The 27197-nt window shown below is 34.7% G+C and overlaps 2 protein-coding genes across 3 annotated transcripts; both read right to left on the bottom strand.

The window, feature by feature from the left end:
- LOC18607815 (UDP-glucose:glycoprotein glucosyltransferase) lies at positions 4634 to 20966 on the bottom strand. 2 transcript variants are annotated; one of them, XM_018115390.1, is made up of 37 exons: positions 20568 to 20966; positions 19827 to 20270; positions 19570 to 19723; positions 18862 to 19033; positions 18147 to 18220; positions 17834 to 17930; positions 17636 to 17748; positions 17401 to 17516; positions 16737 to 16794; positions 15688 to 15840; positions 15468 to 15566; positions 15197 to 15361; positions 14941 to 15009; positions 14109 to 14197; positions 13813 to 13975; positions 13245 to 13379; positions 13042 to 13147; positions 12855 to 12949; positions 12634 to 12746; positions 12311 to 12521; positions 12041 to 12109; positions 11761 to 11903; positions 11328 to 11429; positions 10955 to 11102; positions 10374 to 10430; positions 10169 to 10299; positions 9931 to 10019; positions 9468 to 9820; positions 9259 to 9354; positions 7813 to 7877; positions 6791 to 6893; positions 6504 to 6662; positions 6276 to 6416; positions 6088 to 6131; positions 5891 to 6005; positions 5431 to 5583; positions 4634 to 5298 (listed from the first exon to the last, which is right to left on the bottom strand). In XM_018115390.1, the coding sequence occupies exons 1-37, from the start codon at positions 20726 to 20728 to the stop codon at positions 5131 to 5133; spliced, it is 4923 nt and encodes a 1640-aa protein (XP_017970879.1). In that variant the 5' UTR covers positions 20729 to 20966; the 3' UTR covers positions 4634 to 5130. The 2 variants fall into 2 exon arrangements, with proteins under 2 accessions (XP_017970879.1, XP_017970880.1); XM_018115391.1 differs by having other exon boundaries at positions 9259 to 9351; positions 20568 to 20965.
- LOC18607814 (probable receptor-like protein kinase At1g11050) lies at positions 22413 to 25636 on the bottom strand. The gene has a single exon (XM_018115392.1). It carries the CDS (start codon positions 25248 to 25250, stop codon positions 23289 to 23291), a length of 1962 nt encoding a protein of 653 aa, XP_017970881.1. The 5' UTR covers positions 25251 to 25636; the 3' UTR covers positions 22413 to 23288.

The following is a 27197-nucleotide window of genomic DNA, read 5'->3' as shown; positions in this document are numbered from 1 at the left end:
AAATATATTGTACACATTTAATTCACAGTATTTTCCCTAATTTTTGGAGCGACCTTTAGCAGTTGAAGAACCCAATTAATTCTTTCTCTAATCCAATCTGTGGTATACTGACACAGTGCTTGATAGTTGCAATTATTATTTCTTTATATATAAATAATCATATAGAAAAAAATTATTTAATATAGCATAGGAAATTAAAGATATTTGTATTATTTTTGCTGAAGGTATTAATTTGGATATGTAATTAAAGTCTAAATCTACTGATGATTTTAAAGAAAGAAAATATTAGAGGACAAATGGGTAGTTGTGAAGGATATTATTTGCTAATGAATAATTCACAAACTATTAATTATTCATAAGAAAAAAGAAAAGAAGATCTTCATACCAATTTTGCTTTTTTCTAATAAGTGGTTTGGAATTTGATTTTAGTAGTAGTTTCATGTCTTGGAGTGTCCAAATTAAACTGGAAATATAGGCCTATTTATTTATTTATTTCAATTGGGTGCCTGCAACTAATAAGACAGGTTAATTCCAAATGGTCTTTGTGTAGCACTATCTTTTTGATAATTCAACACAATACATAGTGTTGTAATTTCAACCCAACCTGCCATAATTTCATAAAGTTTTAGAGATGTCGGTATCTTATAATCAAGTATTATTTGACAGGATTAATTAAGATTAGGGCATGGTATAATCGGATTCATTATATGTCATAGATTTAAATAATTAATAATTTTAGGTACCTATTGTCCAACCCTCTAAAATATTCGAGTACGAATTCGGATAACAATTTTAAAATTTAATTTGAGATAAGATATTTAAAAAAGACCAATACTTTACTTATTGACAATCCTACTCTTATATTAGAATAGTGATAAAAATAAAAATTCTATATTAATTAAATTGGAAGTTTATTGGACAGATAAATATAACACACGTCTTTCTATCTATTTTCAATTAATTTTAATTAAATATCTGATTTAAACATTTAATATTATCAAATCTTAATTCGAAAACTAAAAGAAAAGCGACTGATTAGTGTAACCCTTTTAGATTATTTTGGATGTAATCCTGAAAGAAGTGATCTCAAGTCTTAAACAAGCTGTGGCAGGCAGCTGATGCACATTCCACTATATATCATGTTGGGGGAGGAGCACATGCAAATTAATGCCCACATCTCATCAAAAATCAAATCCAAGATGAAAATGCCCACAGTGCCATATTAATGCTGCAAATGTGCAATGTGAGTAGGAATTAAAAACAATAGAGCAATCTGAGATCATCTTGTCGGTAATTTCTCATGGGGCGTTTCACTATTATTATTCAAAAAATAAAAAAAATAAATAAATGAATTTCTTTGGGATGTAAATTTCCATTGGCCACAAAAGAGCAGCAAGTAATAATGCTGTGATAGTACACAGCAATAAGTTAGTCATCTTTTTTTCATGTTGTACGTCTCACTTTTGGAGAAGTTGGTTTGGTGAAGAAGCCATGGGTATGCCCTCCCACTTCAGCCTGCTCCTTTTCTTTTTGCACCGAATTTTCTTCTTCTTTACAAGGAATAGTACATTTACATGTTCCGAGAATTTAAATGCCAGGTTACCAATTTGAAGCAAGATAATAAAAAAGCATATGTTCCGTTGGATCCCACGTAATTTATAATTCGAGCAATGTGGAAGGAAAACTCGTGTTAGGTCGCTGAGATCTGGATACAGGCGGCCAGAAATTCTAACCCGATATGAGGTCATGTGGCGGTGAGCCAACAACAACCATTAACTTCATCCATGGCGTAAGACCGACACTTATCTGTGTATGTATCTGGTGGGGCATGTTCGCCTTCTTGATTAACTGCCCAAACATCGCTATTATGATCATTAATTTCTTTTTAATTACTAACTATAATAAGACAATCACAAGATAACCCTCCCTCTAGACATGTTGTTGCATTGTCATGTCAATTTAATTTCACTTTTTTCCTTTTATTTTTTGTTTTTTCCCTTCAAAAGCTGTCCAGAAGCACAACACTTTGAACCAAATTTGACTACAAATTTTGACCTCACCGAGTGAAAAACGTGTAGTTTTTCGATATTAAATAATTGTGAATGTTAATTAAAAATAATGTAAAATATTTAAATATTTGATTTACTGATTGATGTAAAATTTTTTATTTAAAAAATAAGATTCGAATCTTATTCCTTTAATTAAAAAAAACAATTAATGATGGAAAAGGTTTGGCTCCAAAATGAAAGAAAAACCGATAGAGACAGGGAGAATTCTCCACTCTCAGACGGGCCACCTTCGTGGAAGCTCACATTAGCAAAATCTGAGATGGGAAACAGTGCCCGCTACATGGCATATTCCTATTTCAGGAATTTTGGTGAGCCAGAGTCCTTCATTGTTTCATTCACCGTACACCTAACCAAAATTGAACTTTAGATGTGGAAAACTCAAATTATGGTTACTAATTTTTGGTTGAAGTTTGGGTATCAATCATTTTCCTTTGTGGCGCTGACCGAGTCTTGGTTCTCTAGTTTGGAGAATATGGGTACAAGCCCAAATTGATAACTGAAATGTAACTAAAGTTTAATGAATTGGTATGCTAATTAATTTGGTGGGAATTTACTCTCTTTGATATGGTGACAAAATATATATATTTGGTTGTATTCATCATTATTTCTTTTTCCTCTGTTGTACTCCTAATAATATATAAATTGTTGTAATAATGTAATGTAATGTAATGAGGCATTTAAGAAAAATAGATTCATACCTGCATTGGACTCGTTATAAGCATTGAATGGGGAGAAGCACGTGTTAAGTCCGTGTCTGATTTGAAAGTTGAAACCCTGATAAAATAAACAAAGAATGGAGGCGAATTTGATTAATTTGGAGAAGACGACCATTTTAAAGAAGGAAAGAAAGAATCAAATTACTTATAACTCATCACTCATTTGATTGCGTAATCTACGCTTTCAACTAACATTGTTGAAATTAGTAATATTAATGCAAGTTTTATCAACAAATAAATCAAAGGATACACAATATTTCTATTTGTGTTAACCATCTTCCTTTCAAGATCATTATTTCCATTCACTTAACAAATTCTTAATTCAAACACAAGTTTATAATATAGTTTTTAAGTTAATTTTTAAATGTTACTAATTCACTGTTAAAAAATAAAAAAAATATAATTAAACTATACAAATTAATCTTTCTTTGATAAAAGTAGAAAATGAATTATTAGGATTTGAATTTTTGAAAAGAGGAAGTAGTTTAGATCTTGAGTTTTCAAATAAAATCTTAAATTATAGAAAGAATTTTTTTTTTGTTTTTTCATGTAGTATTTAAATATTAATACATAAATTATTTTTAATAATATTTAAATATTCTTTTTTGGAAACAATATTTAAATATTATTAATATATAAATTTTTTAATAAAATCCACTTTTTAACTCCACTCTCTACGAAAGTATAAAAAAATTAGCAGATTTATTAATATTATTAAATATATAAAATTTTAAATAAATAATTTTTTTTAATTGAGTGGTGAACTTTTTAAAAAAAAAACTCCACCCAGACTGTGAGGGGCTGTTTGTTCGAAAATCGTAGAATACGCTGCTCCCAACTATTTTTTACAGATATCGACATAGCCTGCATATTGCTTGAAGGGGAACCTAGTTCTGGCTGTCCAGGCATCATCGTCACCTGATCATTGATCGGGGACCCGTCAACCACACTTGATTATTAATAAAACAAAGGCCTACGAAGAGCATCAGCCATTTACCCATTTTGCCAAATTAGGAAAAGGAAGATTAGGCTTTGCTGAACAAACTTTTCTTGACACTAGTGTCTTCTAAAACTTGGTTAGGTTAGTATAGCATTAATCTTGGTTTAAATTTTTCTGTTTTAGAACACAATGATCCCCAGCATTCACTCTTAGGACTGCTTGCTTTATTGGATTTGAATGTCTTAAACAACAAAATTTTCTTAAAAGAAAAGGGAAAGAGACAATGTACAAAGCTGGAGACTTGAACCTCGATATAAGCATGGATTACAACGACATCATATCCTCCAGGCCCTAACATTCGTGAACATGTACAGTCCATGAACATGCTACCTTATATTTATGGATTGTTATGCTCATTCAAATCGAGATTTAAAAATAAGAACTCATTGTATCGATATTACAAAAGAAAAAAGATGAAATTATTAAATTTGCAACAATTTTTCAAGAATTTTACAATCCAACCGTAGATTTCATATCAAGCATTTCCAAAAAAACAAAAAAAACAAAAAACCCTAATAAATAAATAATTTTTTTTTAAAAATTATAAATTTAGACATTGGTTGTCTTATCAAACGATGATAAACAACATACCACCGATTTAAGTAAAGGTGTTGTCAATTAGTTGGTTTGAATGGGATAAAATGTCGATTGTACCAAACATTTCAAAAGATGTAAACAAAGTGTTATTTTATTTTGACATATCAATACTGCACACCTATTAAAATAACTTTTTGAAGGGAAAATAATTACCCATGACATGGAGAGACTGGGCTTTCCATACAATTAAAATGATATAGTAATAATTGTTCTTGCTTTTGTACACCAGTACCCCATTTTTGGAAACTATATTGGGTTGCAAAATGTGTCAACTTTAATTTGAATTATTATTCTGAAATGGTACATGGAAACTCATTGTTGAGCCCCCTCCCTCCTGGCCTGGGCATGCAGATACAGATACAGATAAAATCATTACAAAATCCCATGTATGCATGCAACTGTTCTATTAAAATAACATTTAACAAAACTTTCTCTATTCCATCCTACCTCTTCAAACTAACTTGGCAAAACAGCAAGTCATCTAAAAGACCCTTTGTAAAATTGGATGTTTCTAATGTATCAATTAAAGCTTTGGTTTCAAAAAATGTTTATCAAAGCTTTGGTTTGGAAAGTTGTATCCTCAAGGCAATCACCAATTCTTCCAGGCAAAATGCCAGTATCAAAATCATTTTCTTGCACTGTAGATCATGGTTGCCTCTTTTAAGTCAGCTTGGGGAACCACACTATGAACTGGATGCCAAGAATAATGTTAAATTGCAATGCGCTTGAAATCCAAATTTGCACATTTTCACAACTCCGCCTTAGATTCTAGATCTTCTGATGAACTTTCATTTGAGGAGGTCTCAGATGATGCTACTGGCTCTGGGTTGTCCAGTTCATCACCTAATATTTTGGCAGTGAAGTTTCTTGCCTCAAAGTCAAGATTCGTCCACTCAGAAACTATTCTTCTAGCACCCTGAGAGTGACAAGTCATAGATAACAATTAAAGTAATGCAAGGAAAAAGGATAGTATGATGATACAATGATTACCAGCATAAATTTGTTTCCTTGGAACTGAAGACATAAATCTATAAGAATATACAAATACCTTAAGTTTTGGTTCTTTTGTCATTGGATTGTTGCAAAGATCAATGGTTTTTGCCCTAGATTTTGTGGCATTACCACACCATGATTCACACCATAGCCATTCTTGGGGTAATGAAAAGATGGGTACTGTATGCTGAGCATAGTTTGGAAGATCCTGAAATAGTAATGATAGGTGCTTGAATATCATATACAATTGCTGTATGTTAAGCCATAATGTGAATCTCAGAAAAAATGAAGTGAAAACACCCAGCTGCCATTTACATGCAAATTTTAACAATTTCCTTTTTCTTTTGACTCACCCTTTTGTGATCCTTCAACATCCCAGAACCATAAAGAGCAACTACATGCATTGTGTAATAAATTTGAGGGGAGAAAAACAATATTTATGCCATGAAACTGACATTGTAAAGTCAGAGCAAAAACTAAAAGCCCAAAATGACAGTGTAATTAATTTAACTTGCCTGATCCAGATTGGATAGACTGTTTGGATCCTTGCTAAGAGTTTCATAAAAGACTCTCAAATTATCTCCTGCTGCAGTCTCACGAAACTTCACCAAGTCAACCACGTACAATGCACTGCAGAAGTATGATACATTAAGCTCACATCATTTTAAGGACAACAAATTTATCGTTATATTATTTGAAAGTAATTACAAACCTTATATGGTATGGTCTACCCCGTAAATGCTCTTTCCAGAATCCCTGCACAAGAAAGAGGAACAAAGAGGGCATGATTAGACTGTTGTATTATAGTTACTGTTACAAAGTGTCAAAAGGAATAAAACAGAAACATCGGTACAAGTCAATTTTGAACATGGCACAGGGACAGATGTGGTATCACATTACTTGTCTCCAAAATCGATATCCATCCATGTCCTTATTGTTGTCACAAAAAGGAGTATATGCAAGAGGTCTTCCCTTTATATCCATGTCATAGAGTTCTCCCACATCCGCCCTAACAACTTGATCAGCATCAACAAATATAACCTGCGCATGCATTTTGCGTCTATGAAGTTGGCAAGAAAAGCAACAGAAAAGAACAGTTGTCAAACAAGAACCAAGAAACAACAATACCTTTTCTAATGAAAGGGGAAATATAACATCAAGGAACAAAATCTTATATGCCCAGATAATTCGCTGCTTTTCTTTCTGCTTATGTAACCATGTAGGCCATTTGTAGGTAATTAGTTCATACTCAAAGCCATATTCCTGTGCCATATGTGGAATCACGTCCTGCACTTTGTGTAAATAACCAGAGAGTATATGCACATAAGACATATGCTTCTTAAAAATATAGGTTAACAAGGGGAAAAGAAAGCGTTAGACAAACATGGAAAGACCACTAAAAAGATATATACAACCTTGAACTGAGGAGACAAGTAGTTCTTTATAAACCAGAATTTCACTGGACGACGCGTATTCTTTAATACACTTAAAATCATAATTTTCAGGAAGCGCTCATATCTGCAAAAAAAATCAATGGAAAGAAACAAATTAAGGAGAAGTTAAGAGAATATACCAAAATTGTTGTCATTGCACAGGCAGAGTATCAAACATGTGGGATGGGTGCTTAAACATGATAGACATCATATGAGAAACGTTATAGGTTGCAGCAATTTTAACTTCACCAAAAGAAAAACGTCTTATTTTAATACAATAGAAAAGGCTGCAATATGTCAATTCTTTTTGCTACACCCAAAACTATTTTAGATTACTGTCATAAGCAGACTGACATCCTAACCAAACTGCAAAGTTAGATAGAAAAGACGCCAAAATAATTACCTCAATTGCATTGCCATGACAACCTACTTAAAGTTATATAAAAACGAGGCAAAACACAAGCAAAAAAGCAAAGGAAAACAAGTTTCAATAGGAGTGTGGTGCATTTAAACTACAATCTGGAAGAGAGATAATGAAGTTAAGCCTGAGAAAACCAACTGTTGTAAATCACTACATGAACTGATACAGCAGAACCAGAAAATTTGCAATGAATTATACAGTATGCACAGTTTAAAAGTATCTTATCAATTTTCAAAAAAAAAAAAAAGTTATCTTATCCACCTTCCACAGTCTGCCTGGCAAAAGAAAATAAAGTAATCTTGTTCTCTTATCTTAAAGGAAAACACAAATTACACTACCAATATAGAAATTTCATGTATTGCAGACAAAGTTAAACTTATCAAGGGTAACAGTATGAAATATAAAATCTACAACAACCATTTTAAACCAGGGATGAAAGTTATCAAAGGCAATATACACCTGCATGTATGCGTGCATGCCCACACACATACACATCTATCTATAAACATGTTAATGCTGAAAACTCTATAAACCCGGAGCACTGACAACTAAATGATTCAATAAAAAGGACTTGAAAACTTACAAATGTCCTGAAGCAATTGAAAATATGTTAATTGCTTTTCCAAGTCGTCCACCCTTCCCATGCTCCTGAGGGAGGAAAAGCCATCAACCATACCACTACTTTGAGAATGACATTGAATATAAATCGTAAAACAATAAAAGCATACAAAGCTGTGTCTGCAAGTGAATCATACCATAAGGAGAATGAACGATGTAAGATACGAGAAAATAAAACTAAAATGCTGCTCGTGTTTCAGCTGAAATGGAGGTGCTGAATGATGATGATAAGAAACATTTTACATACTAATGCTATATTTGCATTTTTCGTCCGCTTACCATTTTATTAGACCTAATTGATGGTTTGATTTTGTTTTTCCCCCCAATCCTTGTGCCTTCTTCCTGTCCTGATTTGTTTCGCTTCCCTAATTTTCCCTTCTCATGTTAAGTACATTCATCGGCATGTAAACCTAAGTTAAATCAGATTGGCATGAAATCAAGCTCTGAAAGAGCTTACAGTCCCCCTTTTTGCATTTTTTCCTTTTTTTTCTTGTCCTTTTTTTAAGCCACAGTGTTATCTAGTAAGATATAAAAATCAAATGGCTTCTGTCAATTCTGATCCTCTCCAAAAGATGCCAAAAATTAATAAACTATAGTTATAGATGATAGAAGGTAGGGAATTTATGGAAATAACATTTTAAATTTTGATATTTAATCCAATCAGAAAAGCTCAGTACAAAGTCTTTCTATTACACTTTCGGACAGCCATGAATAAAAGCAAAGGAGAGTATAACCATGCCAGCATATGAATCACTTCAAAAGTGCAAGGGCACACAAATAATCAGAAGATTGACTTATAATCCATGTTCCTAAGATTGTTTAGTGACAAATCCTAAAGAGAAAGGCAACTTTATTGACACAAAGTTCACCTCTCATTAACATAAAGCTCAAGAAAATTTCTCAATCAGGAAATCCTGACGTAGAAATATCATTCAACCACTACAATACACATCACTCTAATAAATATAAAAAAATAGCAAAGTCATTTTGGGTATTATTTTCAAGTCACTTTGAAAAATAACAAAGCTCATTGTTTAGGTAATATTTTTCAAGGTCATTTTGGGTAGTTTAATGTTGTTGCATGTATTAATGTGCTATATTTTGGTATTGCTACTACTAAGGGCAACACTAATAAAGCCCATATTAGAGCTGAACCTGGAAATTAATTTCAACAGGAAAACAAAATTAAGCAGCTTTATATGGCCCCTTTCAGCTACTTTTTCACACTTATTTTGACCTGGGTTCACATGTCAATCATTCTCTTTCCCTTTTCTTATATCATCTTTCTTCTTATTCTGGTCCCTTCTCCCAGGTTTGTATAAGGTGAAATCTATATTGCAGCACAAATGAACAAAATAAACAAAGAAAAGAAATTTACTAGAAAGAAAACAAAGAAAAAAATAAAGCTTACCACCAAACTGTCATTATTCTTTTTTGATTGCTCACTGCCACCAATAAAACCAGAAGCCCATTTTAAAAAGTTTGAGTTCCAGCCATTATGTCCCTGCTAGGAGGAGGAAAAAGGAATTTTGTTAAGCTATATGATGCAGATTCCTCAGTCATCCATGTGCACTAAAATGAAGATTGCACAAAATATTTCAAACAGCAGCAAGAACTCACCCTCTTTTCTTTTGAATGGCTGTCATCATCGGCTGATATAAGCAATTTTTCATGCTCTTTTCCTTTCTTCTTTACTACTTCTAGATGAACTACTTTACCCCGCAAATCATTTATAGTGATGCGCTTTGACAAAGATTTCTCTTGACTTCCATTGTCACCACCATCCCTAAAAAGATATAACTCAGAACTTCTGCCGGGAGCAAGTTGTAGGTACCAAACTCCAGGTGATACTTTCATCTGCCAATAGCCCAAATTGGCCATGACAATAGTATCAACCAAATGAGGTGTATTCTTTGTTCCAAGAATTAGCTGAAGACCTCTGGGAGGGTCACGATCTTTCTCGGTACAATGACCTAAATTACACACCCAAATATAAGTCTTAACAGAAAATATATACAGTACTCATTCACTCCTCTAGTTAGGCTTAGAAATTTCACACTATTTTTAAACAAAACAAACTCACCAGTCAGAACAAGAGCTTCAAGTTCAAAAACTGCTTGTAATGTTCTTGTCTCACCCAGGTTTTCAAGCAAAATATTGTCCAGGTCATGACTGAAATATTAGTATCCAGAGAGAGAGAAATTAGTCAAGGCAGTAAGGTACATGCTGTTGCAACCCTTAAACATTCCATAAGGAACAAAGGGTGGGGGGCAATAGACTCAGAGGGAAATCAAAACGTTAATATTGAGGAAGAACCATACACAGCAATGATGGGCTCAACAAGCCATGGCTCAGGAACATCCAGATTCATGGTGAGTGTTTTGGACAATGGCATATTTGCGAAAAATGCTTTGGGTCCATTTACTGTGTAATCAGTACTGCTGAAATCATCCTGCAAGCACCTAACACTGCTAAGACACCATTCTTGAGGGTCAAATCTAGTGGTTTCTAAAGTGAGAGGCATACCATTGTTGGGACAACATATCTGTAATAGTTCTTCAGTGGAAGATCAACAAGGGAACTCTGCCAAAAAAGTAAAGCATATAATATTTTCCTACACAACTTTGTAATAAAAAGTAAGATTTCAAGCAAGGAACAAAATAAAAGCTAAAGTGATCATACAGCAAGCTTCAACATAAAGCTGCGCATGCAGTGGCCTCATCATACAGAATGAAAATTTCAACACCAATAACACCAAACTGTGTGATTTTACTGATGTTTTGAGAATTGTTAGACCCCTAAATTCTCACTACAGTGAAATTACACAATTCCACCTTTGAATATAGAGTCAGAACTCTTTGCTGCTATTTTTTTTTTTCAATGTTTGTTTACCTCATATAATGGCCCTCCCCCATCCTCTACATGGACCAAGTCTAGAATCCTATGCTATTTTGCCCTTGGCATGAGGACATATCTCTCCCATCTCTCAATTACATTTTCTATTCACAAGCATCACATGTTAGACATAACCAATACTGAAAATATTGACTCACCAGAGATTTAGTACAATGTGGTTACAATAACCAAAATTATAAATATTAACTTACCAAGGGATTTAGTACAATGCGCATGCTTGGATGGACATACTTAGCCAGAACTCGGAGAAGTGAGGATAGTTTCTGACCAAATGGGCTTAAAGGATCAACAACCGCATCAATATGAATACTAGAATTCTCATTATTTAGAACAACAGCACTGGAAACATTTCAAAAAGAAAAAAGGCATTAGTTATACATTTCTGGACAAGGAATGAGAGAAGTAAAAATTATAAGCACAAACAAAGTGAAACATACACTAGTAGTCAACAGCAAACAAGAAATGAAATGCAGCATGATTTTGGAAAAAATCAACTCTTCACAGAATAAAAAGAAATGAAATAACAAAAACCTCATCGGCATCAAAATGCTTTAGAAGCCTTACCTATGTTGTGCATTCAAAACCTCAAAGCGGGCACTTTCAGTACTTCGATCCCTTGTAGCCATTGAAGATGACACGAACATAACAATATCGCTAACATATTTACTGAAAGCAGGAGTAAAATCAGTATAGACACAGTATGTCTAACCCAAAAGATAAAATGCTTAAAAATACAGTATTCTATCAGTAGAAAATAACAAAAATCTAATTCCCAACCAAACTTGAAAAGTCTATTGGCAATCAGGAATGAATATCATAAACCAGCACAATCAGTAGCTTGCAAGTTATTGAGCATATAGAACAACAGACGCAGGGAAAAAAATATATAGGAAGCTCCCCAAGTTCCTGTATGGGCATACACTGCATATGCTGCAATGATGGGGGAGAGATGGAGATTACATGAAGTAGATAACCAGTGAGCAGAAAACTAACAAACCTTGTTAGCATGTCAGGATCTAAGCCCTGCCAATTAACTTCCTCAATAATCTGTACAATGTGCTTTATTCTATGCTTGAACTCAACTGACTCCAGAAGATGCAGATCATGGCTCAGAAATACGCCAGCATCTAGAGAAGTAACCTATCAAACAGAAAAATAAGAATGATAAAGCTTCGTAAGCAGCTAAAAAACGAGTTGTTAATACAAACAGAAAATAAGGAATCAGTCCACCAATAATGCTAAAAATTTATGGCACGTTTAAGAGAGATAAGACAAACCCTTCCATTGGTAATAACTGCATTAACGCCAGATGCAATCCCAAATTGTCTATATAAAAATTGGGCCACCTGCATACAATTGCAATTTAACATATTAACATCTCTATGAGAATTAGAAACACATATCAACATTGATTCAAAGACTTATTTACTAACACTTACAAGAGAAACACTTTTGGAACAGAATTAAAATATGTCAAACAGGAAAAATAAAAGAATTGAGCGAGAGCTAGAACAGCTTGTAAAAAGCAAAGAATCAACTAATGTTACCTTATTCAAGTGTTCTCTCAACTCCTGAGCAGAAGCTTCTGGTGGAGAGGATTTATATGCCTTAGATGACAGTTCATTTGCCTCAGCAAGTTCATAGACCTTGTTAATGAATGCTTGAGTGCTTTCAGCCGATGTGGGAGATCTAACAATGTAATTATGCTCATAAAATGAGCATGCTTGATCTAAAAACTCTAAGACCTTCTTCTTATGACTGCAACACAGTATAAATGCAAGCAACATCAGATTATAATTAAAAGGTAAAGCATATTAACAAAATTCAGTATGGTGAAATAAATCCCATAAAACATTTAGACTTAGGAAACCTATATGAGGCTGCAGTGATCTCAAAGGTCTTCACAAGTAGAAGACTAGGTAAATTAGCATCCTGACTAGCACTGAATAGCACACCAACACGAGCACCTTTGGTCCCTCCAATCTGGAAAATAGTGCAAGCATTGCTAGAACATCAATAATGATAGTGATGATTACAATAACACCACATTCAAACAAGAATCAAAGCAAAAGTCATAGCATAAAGAATAACCAGATAACGAATTCCTTCACGAAGTAACTTTATCCCTTTTTTTGATGTGATATCAACAGCAAGAAGATGAGTTACAGGCTTCACATTATCCACAGCTGTAATTGATCAACTCATTAACCACGTTAGAATGCAAACAACTACATAAAATAGTAAAATAAAATTAAAAACTAAAATAAAGTCTGCTTACTTTCAGGAGAATGTAAATAATTAATGTCATTCAGTACAGATTCCCCTCCAAGGATTGATGAAGCCAGAGATATAAACCTTGGTTTAGCCTTGCCATCAACAATAATCTACATCCAACCAATATCATATTACTAAGAACATATCTTAGTAATGATATCTTAATACAGATGTGATATTCTAAAAAGAATCTAAGTGATGCTTTACCTGCGGATTATATCGACTGACACCATTTTCTGATAGGAATTTGTCCAGCACATCAGTGTGCGAATTTATTTGCCCATAGTAAACTTGTTCTTGTATTCTGGGAAGTTCATCATTCATGGCATTTATAAGTGCTTCCTGCCCAGAGTAAACACAAAAAAGATTATTTGAGTTTAAATTGAAATTTTAGAACTTTATGACAAAAACAGCTAGGAGATCATCATGATAAAAAGTCAATGTCTGAAAAAAGAAAAAAAAAAAACACTAATAAAGTACTTGATATGATACATCATCAAATGATTTCAAGGCAAGGAAGTAATGTGCAAAAACTAAATGTAAAAGAAACTAGCATACCATAATAATTCTCCACAAGAAAAAGAACATTTAAACTCAGAATAAAAAGTTTGTACTGCAAGTTATATTCATGAACTCTTCCGTGCCTGTTATGAACTTATCCAATGAAACAATCAGCCCAAACAGGCAAAGGGACACCAAATAGTCAAAAACCACAAAACATCAACATAGGAAAGATAAGCTATGTTGTGATTATATAAATGAATAATATAAGTACCTCACTAGAATCAAGGACAAGACCATTCATCAAAAGGCAACACTGCAGCTTGCCCACACCCAGCTTAAAAACAAACAAGGAGCTCTCTTCAGACAGTTCCTTAAAAGTCGATTCCTTTTGCAGCTTCAACAGTACTTCTTGTGGTGGAGATTTTGCTTTCGGTCTACAGAAACAACAGTCATATTGATTTAATCAAGCAAATCTAAACCTTCTAAACTTTGTGGAGCATAAAATATAGATATATGAACAGCATGTGTACGTAGAATAAATCAACTATAAATCTCTTCAAAACTTACAATACTGTTTCCACAAATGCCTCTTCAATATGGTGCATTTCAAGAGCATCATCAGTGGACTCAGCAGATTCAATTCGTAGTCGATTTACCTGTCACAAGTATGTCAAAAAATTTTATTTAACACTGCCAAATGCATCAAAATAGCAATTGTGTCATCCATGATTTTGGAAAATTCTCCTTCCCAGTAGAAAAGATAGCAACCCTAGCCTAATATATTAGAGATACTCTGCCTTCCCCTTCCACCCCCTCTTTTCCCCAACTTCCTCTCCTTTCATCCAAGACTTCCCATTTACAGCATGGGTTTACGCGTACTAACTACAGAAATAAGTAATTTCCAATTCCAAGACATAACATGGCATTTTGCAGTGATAATAACAATAAAAATAAGAACAGCAGCAACAATAACAACTATGATAAAGAAATGAATATGGTGATCTATTCATGTATAGAAACATTAATTTACAATTTAACATATTAAAGTTTGCTCATATATATCCTCTTATCTCCTTTGCAAAATATATGTCAGAAGTTTCTATATGCAAATTTCAGGAAGGGTGTAACAATAACTGAAAAAGAAGAAAGATGATTTTGTGTTAGAAAAGGATAAATAAGCACCACAACAACTTTAAGTTACTCAAGGGCATATAATTGAACCTCCAACTTCTTGTTCTCCCCAAGCAGTTAATATTTCAGAAAATATAGGAGATAAACAACAAAGAAACATTGGAATAAGGTCATTAGCAAAAACCTACAGAGAAATCATCAATTTTACATCCAATCAACAGTTGAAAATATGAGAATAAAAGAGATGGTGTAAATATCAAAGCCATACATTGCTTAAAAATTGAAAAGCAGTTTGAGTCCCATGGTTTTCCTTAATATAGATGAAAAGTCGTATAATCTGCAAAACAATTACACTCGACAATGTTAATTAGCAATGTTAGTTGCCAAAGAGAAACTTCAATTAACTTCACAGCAGAAAGAAGTCATGAAATAACTGAAGAGAAACCATGGTTCAGCACAAATAATATCAAATATCACAATAGGTAAAAGAAAAAGTGTTAAGCAAAACTAAAGAAAGCAACTACCAAAATGGATTTATCATCCTCAATTTCACTGTCATGCTCCAACGAAGATGAATGAAGTTCACCACCACTCATTTCAATCTTCTTGATGAACTGTGTAGAATACAGTATCACCCCAAATCTCATTGGGAAACTATTCTCATAGAAAGTTGTAATCATATCGATGGACTGCAAGATTCCAGTTAGAAAATACAATGAGAAAACTTATGTGAGTAAGATAACACAATAAATAAGAGAGAAATGAAATCATCCAGAAGACAGAAGAAAACCATGCCTGAAGACCACAAACTGTTGCTGGATCGAGAACATAAACTGCATGGAACAGATTCTTACGGATATAACGTAGCTGGCCGGGGAAGACAGGCATTAAAATCTGCACAATGTCATCAGAAGACATGTTTTGAACAATCATTAGCAGACATGCTTTCCAAGGAAACCTCATGCATGCAGAACCATCTTAGTCTTAAGAGAGATTTTATGAGAAATTAACATACATCATTTATATTACTCCTCCATCGCCTATACATAGCATCCTCCTCCAAGTTATTGAGATAATGAACATGGGAAGAACGAAAATCAACACGAAACATATCTGACTCAGGAGGAGTCACAGTTGATAGAAGCTTCCGTACAGTGCCTTGAGGGATCTGAAAAAAATTAGAATCAATAATTTACTAATATATACAGGCTGACAAACATGAGATGTGTGCCAGAATGCCTTGATAAGAAGCTCATGTATTATGGAAGATTTTCTAATACCTAGAAATAAGGAGACTCATCAAATATATATAATTTTTTAACCATGCTAGTTGAGCAGAAATTAGCACTAGAACAATGGTTAGCAGTGACAGACACTTGATTTGTTTTTTGCAGTTAACAATAAATTAAACATGTCATGCAGAACAGATTCATGGTAGGCTAGCACAACAAATGGCCCTGATATATTACATACATGCATTTCTCATATGAAATTAATTATTGAAATCCTGATCACAAGAAATATCAGATATAAATTGTTTATTTTGTTGGAAGCCACATAAAAATCAGTTCTTTTGAGGGAAAATAAAAGGGGGCCTCAGTTACAGGCACCAAGAATTTTGGACCCTGCACTAGGTATATTTGCCTTTTCTAAGTAACCAGGGATCAAACAAGCCCCTGCACTTATGCTGAATTTGGATCAACTTGTTTATCTTTTAGCTATCAAATTATGAACATCAATCTAGCTCTGTTTTGTTGCCTGTGCACGTGCTTGTACACACACACACACACACACACACACACATCTACACATTCTGCTTCAGTACTTATACTACTACTGTTCTTTTCTCAACTGGTGCATATTCAAGCTTATTTGAACAAGTGTAAAAAATGCACATCTTTAACTACGGCTCGAAGGAAACATAAAAGGAAAAAACAGTTACTAATTTAAAAAATTACAAAAATAAGGTTATATATATTGAGCAAAATGAATATGATACATAAAGTGCATTTTTGAGTAGCTTTCACTGATCAATCAAACAAAATGGAACTTAGAATCATTCACCTTCAATTTTGAAAACTGATCAGCCAATGATAGCTCCCGATGGATTAAGTCAATCAACCTATAAAGAAAATAATAGAAAAAACACAGTATCAGAAGTAATATTACATTGATTGAGTCACATCAAAAGGCATTCAAGTGATACCAAATAAAGAGCTAATGACATACACAGGAAATGGAGAAAAGCATGGACTGTAATAATAAACAAACAAGAATTTGAGAACCACTGGCTGTAAAAATTCAACTATTACGACCCTAATTCAAGAGTGGTATCCCTAGATTATGTCAAAACATTCAACACTATAAGACTTTTGAAAGAATATATCACAATATCAAACATCAGGCTTTCTGTGGAGAAAAGCCTTATGCAGATATACAAATTGACTTCGCTTCTAAGAAAGTCTTCTTCAATTAACTCCGAAATTTCATGAAAGGTTGTGTTTGATAGAATTGAAAGAAATCACAGCAGTGATTCATTTGCATGATAAAAGTTATTTTGTGTATTTTTCAATTTTAAGATAGAAATTCAATTAAAATTGTATGGTAACTACAGCCAAAATCTTCAGGTATAGATGGAGCAATAGATAGATATTCCAGCAAGTCATGAATTCTAAACAGATAAGATCTACAGTGAAGAGAAATAGAAATAAAGGAGAAAAAGCATTACAGATAAAGGTCAATATCTTCGATATTGATTAAAGCACCATTCAGAGCCATTAAAGACTTGCCAGGGGGGATCATTCTCTGGTTTGCAATTATTTCATCTTTTACAGAATCATTGAGCTGCAAATGTACAAATTTGTAAACATTGATTAGAAAAACCAATTGGATACCTTAATCTGGAGCCAATACTACACTTATTTACAGCTGCTCCAACATTGAAAGTGACACTGAGAAGTTACCTTCATCCGAGATAAAGAAGAAACTACACTCGGAAAATTTTGGCTGATTTCTTGCATTGACTGCAAAGGATCAGAGGCTTGTACTATTCTCTGAGCAGTTTGATGTCCTAAATCTGTTAAGAGGGGGAGGGGGGCAAGGGATTTTAAGATTAGAGAAGTTACAACAAGAAGAAAAAAAAACCTTAAACAAAAATGTACCTTTCAGTTCCCAAACATCAAGAGTATCTGATATTGTCGATGACATTAGATAATCCCTAAAAGCCATTATCTCAGAAGTAAGCTCAGGTTTGCGTTCCTGCAAAATGGAAATAAAAGAAAACATTAACTTCAGGATGACATGCAGGTTTTATGGTTAGAAAACATTATAACCAGAGTTGACTCCTCCCCAAAGAGAAAGATTTTGTGATTAGAGTTTATTCATTTAGATAAATGTCCATGTAACCAATGTTCCTTGAAAGAGTTGCAACTTATATTAGAACAGAAGTACTGATGAATTATATGGATAACAAACCAGCATTTTTGAGAATATAAACCCTCTAACTTCTTGGCTAAGATCTTCAGTCCGAGGGTCTTCTAGGGTTACACCTGCAACTCAAACCTCAAGCCCTTAGAAAGATATGTCAGAAATCAAGCAATAAAGCATGTGATTTTGAAGCAGACAGAATGCATTCTAACATAAAAATCCATTAGTGCAACAAATCTTTTCAAGATATTTGCATTTGTAATAAAAAACCGTAGGCATTCCCATAATGCTATCATATTATGACTAAGAACTCTAAAGAAGAATGAGATGTATTCACACAAAGAAACCCCAAAAAAGGGAAAATCAAAGACTAATGAAGGTTGAAAGTATCCAAAAGCCACAGAACAGCCTAGAAAGAACAGTTCCATGACAAATGGGTCTGAATCAGAGAGCAAAATATCACTTAAGAAGAGCCATAAATAAGCCAAAAACATCAACCGCTAAAAAACTGCTATGTCTAACAAGGAAATGTCACAATGGGATTCAAGTTCAAGGATCAACAAGGTCAATCAACAAAAAGCAATAGAAGATAAACATGAAATACTCATAGAAGCATCAGGAAAAAATAAATAAATAACTTCACAGAAAAAATAAACCTATTGAAAATAAAATGCTGCTACTCAGGTCATGCAAGATTGCTGGCTTGGCATACAGAAAAAAGACTATCTTTCAAATTGGCAACTAATCTGTCAAAAGTGCTAACCTTTCTTTACGGTACTGTCATCTATTGCTTTATATTCCATATTCTTCAAAGCAAGCTCCACACCATAGCCACCCAAGTTTAAGGAATCCCTTGCGCCAACAGCTCCACACAAGCCAACTTCTGCTTCACAACCAGAAGGTAATACTGGTCTGACAACATATTTAACTTTTCCCTGCATGTTAATGAGGTAAGTCAGAGCAATTATAACAGCAAACAAAGAGTATGATATCATAATTCTTATAAAAGAGAAGGGAAGTGAGGAAAGGGGAAAAACTATATGCAGATAGTATCCTGTCTGACCTGTAACATTCAGTAATTCAAATAAGCATATAAATGAATAAACTCTGGATATATCTGCAGTATTGGATAATATTGAGTCACAGCCCTAAACCAGTGAAGAATGTTCCCACTAAGTGCCAGATGGATCTGGTGCAGGTGTGAAGAATAATTATGATTTCTATATTTTCCTTTTCTCATAAGTTACTACTTCAAACAAGAGGTCTAGAATATTGCAATCGCATTAAGTGCTTTAACTTTTTTTTTCCTGAAAATAAGTGCGTTACTTCAAATGATGTTTGTCAATTAATATGTGATTAATACATTCATAAGTGATAAAACTAACAGGAAAGATAAATGTAAAGAATAATAAAAAAAAAGTATAAAGTAAAGAATTAGAAGGCAACAAACTACAACAGCACCATAACAGACCTCTTTGGCAGCTTGAACTAGGGTAACATGGAACTCCTTAAAACAATTTGTTCCAAGAGCACCGTACAGAATAGCAACTGGGCTCATAATATTTGAATCAAAATGGATGTGATCAAAATCATATAATTCAGGCTGCTGAAAGGAGTCTACACCGCTGGCAACCAACAAATGAAAGTAACAACAATTCAATCATAAACGTTTATCAGTTTCAACTTAAAAACATATCATAAAAAATACTAATAAAGAGCAATAGTTACAGTTCATTAGGTCTCTGAAGCCACAACAGCAGTTCTGCAACATCAAAGAACAGTGCCCCACCAGTGTCCACCCAACAACATTTTCCACCAGGACTCCTTGGATTTATACCAACAAGCAAGGGATCCAACTTTATAGTTTCTAAGGTTTCACTAGCATCTAGCCCGTTCACATTGTTTGAGTAACTATCATCACCCAGTGGAAAAGAAGAAAGAGACTCCTCTGCTAATTGCCGATAAAGCACCAATCTCGGGGATGCTGATCTTAGAGTTAAGGAGAATTCAAATAATGATGACAAGGTTTCACTTAAAAGAGAGCTGCCATGTTTCAAGATTTTTTTAAGGCAGTCTTTAGCTGAATGAGAATCACCACCAGTTTTTGCAACATGTAGCCAGTCGTCAAAGAACTCCCAGAAAAGATTTTTCGACTCTTTAGAAAGTAATTCACTGTAACAATTAAAAGATGATTAAAAATTTGGAAAGAATTGAGATAGGTTCAGGAAAAAAGCACTATAGAGGTTGAAAGAAACTAACAAGACTGATATACAGAAAAAGCTATTATCTCTTAGGATGATTATGCTACAGGAGTAACTTTAACACAGAAAAATACCAACAGATGCCAAAGTACACGAACATATAAATAAATTCCACAACTAGAGAATCATAAACCCACGAAGGCCAGATAAAAATTATAAGAAGAAGAAATAAACCAAATGGATTGAGAACAAGAAAAAGGGAACATACCCGGCTTCCAAAAGCAATGGAGTACCCGACCACTTAGCCCGAATCGCAGCTTGAACGTTCTTTGGCCTTCGATTTTGAGCTCCAACGGAAGTGAACCCACAGAAGATTACACAAGCAAGAACGATCAAAATGCAAAGCCGAGATCTAAAACGGGTCTCCATTTGCGTTAATCAAATGGGAATTTCCAATTATTTCTATAGAATTTCGGGTTCAAATAGATCCAACATTGATGGGCAATTAGAGATCAGAGAGTAGTAGTCTCAGTTTAGTAATGAGTGAAGGAAGAGACAATGAGGGAGACGACCATCGGGGAAGACTTCTTAAAAAACATCCAAAAGGCTGGAAAAGAGCCAGGTCTTTTAACGGCATTATCGTCTTTGCATACAAAGACCCAAGGATATTTTGGAAAATCTGCCATTTTAAAATGAAGCATCGGTGTTGTGAGAAACACGTCATTACATGACGTGGTGCTATGTGATTGGAGCATAAGCCCTCACCGCCGCTTTATTCCTCCCTTTTATTTCATTTTCTGAGAATTCTAACGCGTAATTATGAGAAAGAAAATTGCAAGACCTAATTTTCACTAATCTTGAAGGTTGGGGATATCTTATCTCCGAAACTCGAAGAAATCGGATCTGTCTGGAAAGCATTGGTCTGCTAAAATACCCGCATTGCTCGAGGATCTGCAGTTCTTTCCTAGCACTCAATCACAGGAGCATTTTCTCACCTTTTGGAAGAAATCTCGGGTAGAGTTCGTGTTCTTAGAAATGGTAGGGTTGCTTAGAGTCAGGGTTAGAATTCCTGGAGAATTCTTGGTAACAACAGAGGGAGCGAACACATGTAAACGAGTCGGAGATGGATGCTAGCTACGGCGACATTGCCGTTTCGCCGGCGGGAAAAGAAAAGAAAAAGATGGATGCTAGTTTGAAAATATGACCGAGTGAGACGAGATCAGAGCTGGCAACGGTCTTCTCCTATCTTATTTTGAAAATATGGGAGCAGCGGCAAGGTTTCAGGAATTTGAACTCCAATTGCACTAATAACAAATCTGTCTTCAACCTTGCTCTAAAATTTGTAACAAAGGAACAGAACAATAATTCTAGAAAATATCAGCAAGATAAGAGACCAACACCCATCTGCTCGAGAGGACAGTGGTAGCAGATAACTTCTTGAAAGGACTTCCGTCATGGTTTCTGCTGTTTCAAAACCCATTCAATCAACGACAAATGATATAACTATTGACACCCATGAATGCCAGAACAAAGTATTTTGCAGGCAACCATTGGCTGCTCACAGGCAATGGATGAACCAGAATATCTTGCCAGCATTCTCAGCGCCTGATCCAGAAGTTGATGAGTTATAATGATATAACTTCCAGCCTTTTTCAGCTTCAAAAAAGGTTGGCACCGAAGGGACCATCCAAAATGGCACAATCTCTTTGGTGCAGCAGTTCTCATCTCTCAACCAAGAAGTGAGGATGCTCTGTAATTTTTAACAGTAGTTTTCTACTTGCATTCATGGAAACCCAAACTGAGCAGTTTCCCAGCTGCAATTCGCGTCTCCCACACACACACACACACTTGCACGCGCAAAAGAGCAAGCAAAGCTCTTCCATTTCCCTAGTTTTTGCCAATGAACAAGCTTCAACCTGTGTAGAAAAGCATGCTCATGGTGTTCTGTATTCCCAGTTTCCCACATGCCTCTCTTTGAAGCTATTGAGCTTGCAGTTGAGCTCTGCAGCAAAGTGCACTATGTCATATGCAATGCTAGTTTTTGCAGCTGCTCTAACATATGAAAGATTGTCCCAATCATTTTTTAAGGAAAAAAAACAAACAGTTTAAAAAATATATTGTGATTTTAATAAACTGAATTGAACCCAAATTCACTATACAACATTACATAAATCAGAACAAGTCTACAAGCTAGAGCTAGCATACAAGGACTAAACAAAACCTATATACAGAAGGATAGCATGACAAAAAGAATGGAATGTTTGAAATCTTTGCGCATTGAGAACCCACTGGAGTCATTATCTCTCTTCAATGACCTGCAGAGTACACAGCTGTCAAGCCTGCTTGCTATTTCACTAGTACGACAAATGGCTTTTTCAAGTCCAAGTTATCATTAAAAATGGGGGGAAAATCAAAATGAGCAGTATGTGCCAGGTTTTATGGTGAAAGAAGAGAAATAAACCCAGCATATTTACATCTCCATGCATTGAAGCCAAGCAAGATTCTAACTGCAACTTGATTTTTTTCATGATCATGCAGAAAGTCTGACATCATTCATAGTTTTACCAAAAAATAAAGGGAAAAAAGGAGCTAAAAAACTTCAGCTGGTAAGAGCTTTTTCCAGATTCTCTCGCCACCCCTATCTTCTTGGCAGCCAATGGAGGTCAATGCTTGGTTTGTAGAAGCTGATGATTGAGGACTAGATACACCAATCTAATACACACATCTTCAGATCTTCATTTATATCACTGAGTCCTTTAAGCCACCCCAAACTTTTCTTGCAGAACATTATAACATCGCAATTCTATGACTACAAAATAATATTTTGAATTTATAATATACTAGCTGGCTATGACCTGATTACGTTTGTTCCAGGCATCTTGTATGAAAAGCCTATTGACAAACACAACAAGCACCCTCCTCAAACTTCTGCTTCTCCATGTTCATTTAGCCAACTACAAATAGTGATGGAAACTACGACCATTCTAGATTACCTGAGCATGTCTCCCGTACACAGTTGTGGTCCACTTAATGTTGGTGAGATGCTGAAAGCATTGCCATCACCATAAAACTTAGGGTGTCCAAGAGGCATTGGTCGATCTGGAATTCCAGGAACTTCAATATCACCTTCTAACATTTTCAGTGCATCCAAAATGGTAGGCCGTAAAGCTACCATTACATGAGCACACAAGATGCCAACCTGCAGAAATCTCTCCATTATAGCCTTTGGATTTGAACTAACAGAATCCCCATTATTGATCAAGGAACGATCCAAAGCCTCCTCTATTTTTCCTGCCTTCACCAATGACCAAGCCCAATCTGTTACTAAAAATGCACGAGGTGAGCCTGATGACGACAAATCAAGAGCTTTTCTCCCGCACATTATCTCCAAAACAACCACACCAAAACTATAAACATCACTCTTCTCAGTCAGCTGCCCATAAAGAGCATATTCAGGGGCCAAGTATCCATGAGTTCCAGCCACTCTAGTAGTGAGGTGAGACTGACCTTCCTTACTCTGCTTCGCCAACCCAAAATCTGCCACTCTTGCTCTCATATCAGCATCAAGCAATATATTTGTGGCCTTAATATCTCTATGATATATTGCAGGCTTCACTCCATAGTGCAAATAAGCTAACCCCTTTGCCACATCCAAAATTATGTTCTTCCTCTGAGGCCAACTCAATGGTTTACTTTCCATTTTTGATGGGAACAAATGGTCATCAAGATTTCCATTTGGCATATAATCATAGACAAGATACCTTCCGCTCCCTCCCTCATCATAGTTTTCATCACCATTAATCATACAGCACCCTCTAAGTGGCACAAGATTCCTATGCTTCAGATTGCTAATAATCTCAACCTCATTGCAAAACTCTTCATCTCCTTGAAACTCTGATTCTATAATCCTCTTAACCGCAACCACCGTCCCATCAGGTAAAACCCCTTTGTAAACAAAACCGTACCCTCCTCTCCCTATAAAATTCTTCTGTGAGAAATTATCCGTGGCCTTCTCAAGATCATGAAGTTTGAACCAAATTGAACCTGTATTGGGCCTCAATTTTGGCCTAGACTCTTGCTCCTCTAAATCGTAAAAATTAGAATCAGAGCCACTGTTATTTTTCTTTGTAAATTTTTTTTCATACCAAAAGTACAAACCCAACAAACTAAACGTAACAAAAAGTGCAACCCCAGCTCCCGTCAAGCCAAAAACAAGGACTGAACGTCTTTCACTGGCTGAACTGGATTGTTTGTTCAAAGTTAATGCAAAAGCACATTCCACAGTCCCATCACTTTCAGGTCCAAACTTATTAGCAATTCCAGCAGCATAAAGAACAATAAAATTAAAACAATCAGTAGAATGATTTGAATTACCATCAAGAGAGACCAACTTAGTCTGAACTTCGTTACCAGCACGAAGACAAGTATCACAAGCAGTAAGATCACTGAGATCAGACCTGCACGCCTGGTCAAGTGCAGTAGATTCTCCTAGCTTGGCAACCCAATCTTGGGTTGTTTGTATGTGGGCGCAAAGATCAGGTGTAATCACAAACTGCATAGGCTCAAAACAAAGGGAAGCAAGGTTACCAGGAAGAGAGAGAGAGTTGAGCTTTGACTGGAAATCTTGGAGGCAAGAAACAGAAGTGGGCAAATTTGGTAGCTGAAAGAGAGAGGTTTCTTTAAGATGTTGGGCAAGTCCAATACCAAAGACTGATAGTAGAGATACGCAACAATTTTGTTTTGCAATTTCAGTTTTGGAAGTTGAGTTAGGGTGGAAGTTGCGGCACACGGATGAGTTCCATGGGATTCTTGTCACATAGTTGAGGTCCATTGGACATTTTGCAGATGAGTTAGTGGAAGCTGAAGGTGAGGCAGCTAAGGTAAAAGAAAGGGCAGAAAGGAAAATGAAACAGGCAAGCTCTAAACTAAGCTTCATCTTGCGTCTATGCATTTTTCTTTTTTCATTCAAGATCGATAGGTTTTCTTTTCTGAGCGTTGGTTGATGAGGAAAGGAAAGATATGGGTTATGAGTTAACGACAACAGGAAGTTGCAGAGATGGAGGAGGAAAGCACCAATTGGTCAAACCCACTCCATTCACTCTTCCTTGGCTGCTGCTGAGTTTTGTTTCATGCATTCTCTACTTTCATCCACGGCGCGTGTCAAAACATACTAGAAGAGGAAGGGGCTTTGATTAGAGCGTTGAACGCACGCAATTCAATACATGGTGAAAGGACAAAAGTTGCTGCTGACATAGGGCAAATGTCACTTTCTTTTTTCTCTCTCTCTCTCTCTTTCCCTCTAAACATTTGCTAAATGGGCTTTGATGCTGCCAGGAAAATCCGTTCTAAAACAACAAAGTCCCAGTCCCCAACTTAATCATTGTCTGCATTTGTAACTTTGTCTAGGATTTAACAACCTCAAAAATCTGATCTTCAAGCTCAAAATCAATTCTCAGTTGAAGTTTCATTGGGAAAATTAATTTCCCATCAAAAAGAGATACGAAAGTCAACAATCTTGACTTTGAAGAGCAGTAAAATAAAAAATATCTTTGACACAACAAAGCCAGAAACACCCAAATCCACCCTTGGAAGTGTCACTGAACAGATCATGGAATTTTCCCATTCATTTGTTACTTGTAATAATTGGATCTTTTTACTTGGTTTTCACTTCTGTACTTCCACAGGTGCAGCCCCTAAATTTCAAAGGTATCTCCTGACCCTCATCCATTGCTTGACTTTCGTGCCAGAAAATGACAGATACCGGCCACATACGTTTCAAGGGCTCACCAGTATGAGATTTGACCACGTGTCAAAATTTGTTAATATAATTTATAAAAAAAAAAAGAGAAAAAGGAGAACACGTATTTGCACATGAACAACTACTGTTTTGTCTTATCAAACTCACTTCCCTCTCAGTCGGCAAAGCTAGGTAGTAATAGGTCACATGAGAGGCCGGCATGGGGTTACTTAATTTGGTTTTCCTCTGGTTTTTTAATTTTAATCTTTTTAGAATATGATATATAAATTATATTGACTTTTGCACCATTATTCTACACTTTAAAAATGAGTATTAATTAAATCATCTAATAACAAAACTACAATCACTTTGATTTATCTCTTCATTGTTTCCTTGAGAATTTGTCGGTAGCTTTTGTACCAAAGCACAAGACTTTTCAAACCATGTTTGTATCATTTTATAAAAAAACTTCTAAAATTGGAAATTATATACTTAATGATAAAGATATCAACGGGGTAAAATATTTCTTATTTTTAAAATTTTTTAATCCAAACCTTGTTATGCAATAGAGCGTTTGAATCTTATAAATACTCTATTAAATTCTTAAATTATTATCCGAATTTGTAATCTAGATATTACCAATTAAATACCCGATTAAATTAAATTCAAAATTATTGTTTATGTATATTATTAATGAAAATTAAATTAATAAATGAAAGTTAGTTCATAAAAAAATAAATTAAAGTTTAAAATCATGTTTAGAACAATTAATGAATTTTAGTAAGTATTATATTAATTATAAGGAATTTATAAACAAAAAATAATATATAAAAAATTAAAATTTAATATTAAAAATCAATATTTATAATTGGATTGGTGTAGTGGATACTCTAAAAACATTACTCGAACCTATGACAGATAATAAAACTATTATTCGAGCTCGATTATAAGATATCATAATTTTACTTAATCGGGTTAGATAATGTAAGATACTCGATTATAAGGTACCTATTAATATCCCTACTCAATGAACAATATTTCCCAACATAATCTATAAAATACCTTGATAATGTAATATGATTAGCTAGGAAGACTAACCGTTTCAATGCACTTTCAAGAGGAATAATTAATCCTAAAATATTATATCATATAGTTTTGGTT

The sequence above is a fragment of the Theobroma cacao genome, chromosome 2, assembly GCF_000208745.1.
Source record: "Theobroma cacao cultivar B97-61/B2 chromosome 2, Criollo_cocoa_genome_V2, whole genome shotgun sequence".
In the NCBI taxonomy this organism is placed as follows: domain Eukaryota; kingdom Viridiplantae; phylum Streptophyta; class Magnoliopsida; order Malvales; family Malvaceae; genus Theobroma; species Theobroma cacao.
Note: the sequence above shows the minus strand (reverse complement) of the source record. Positions and strands in the feature narration are given on the sequence as shown.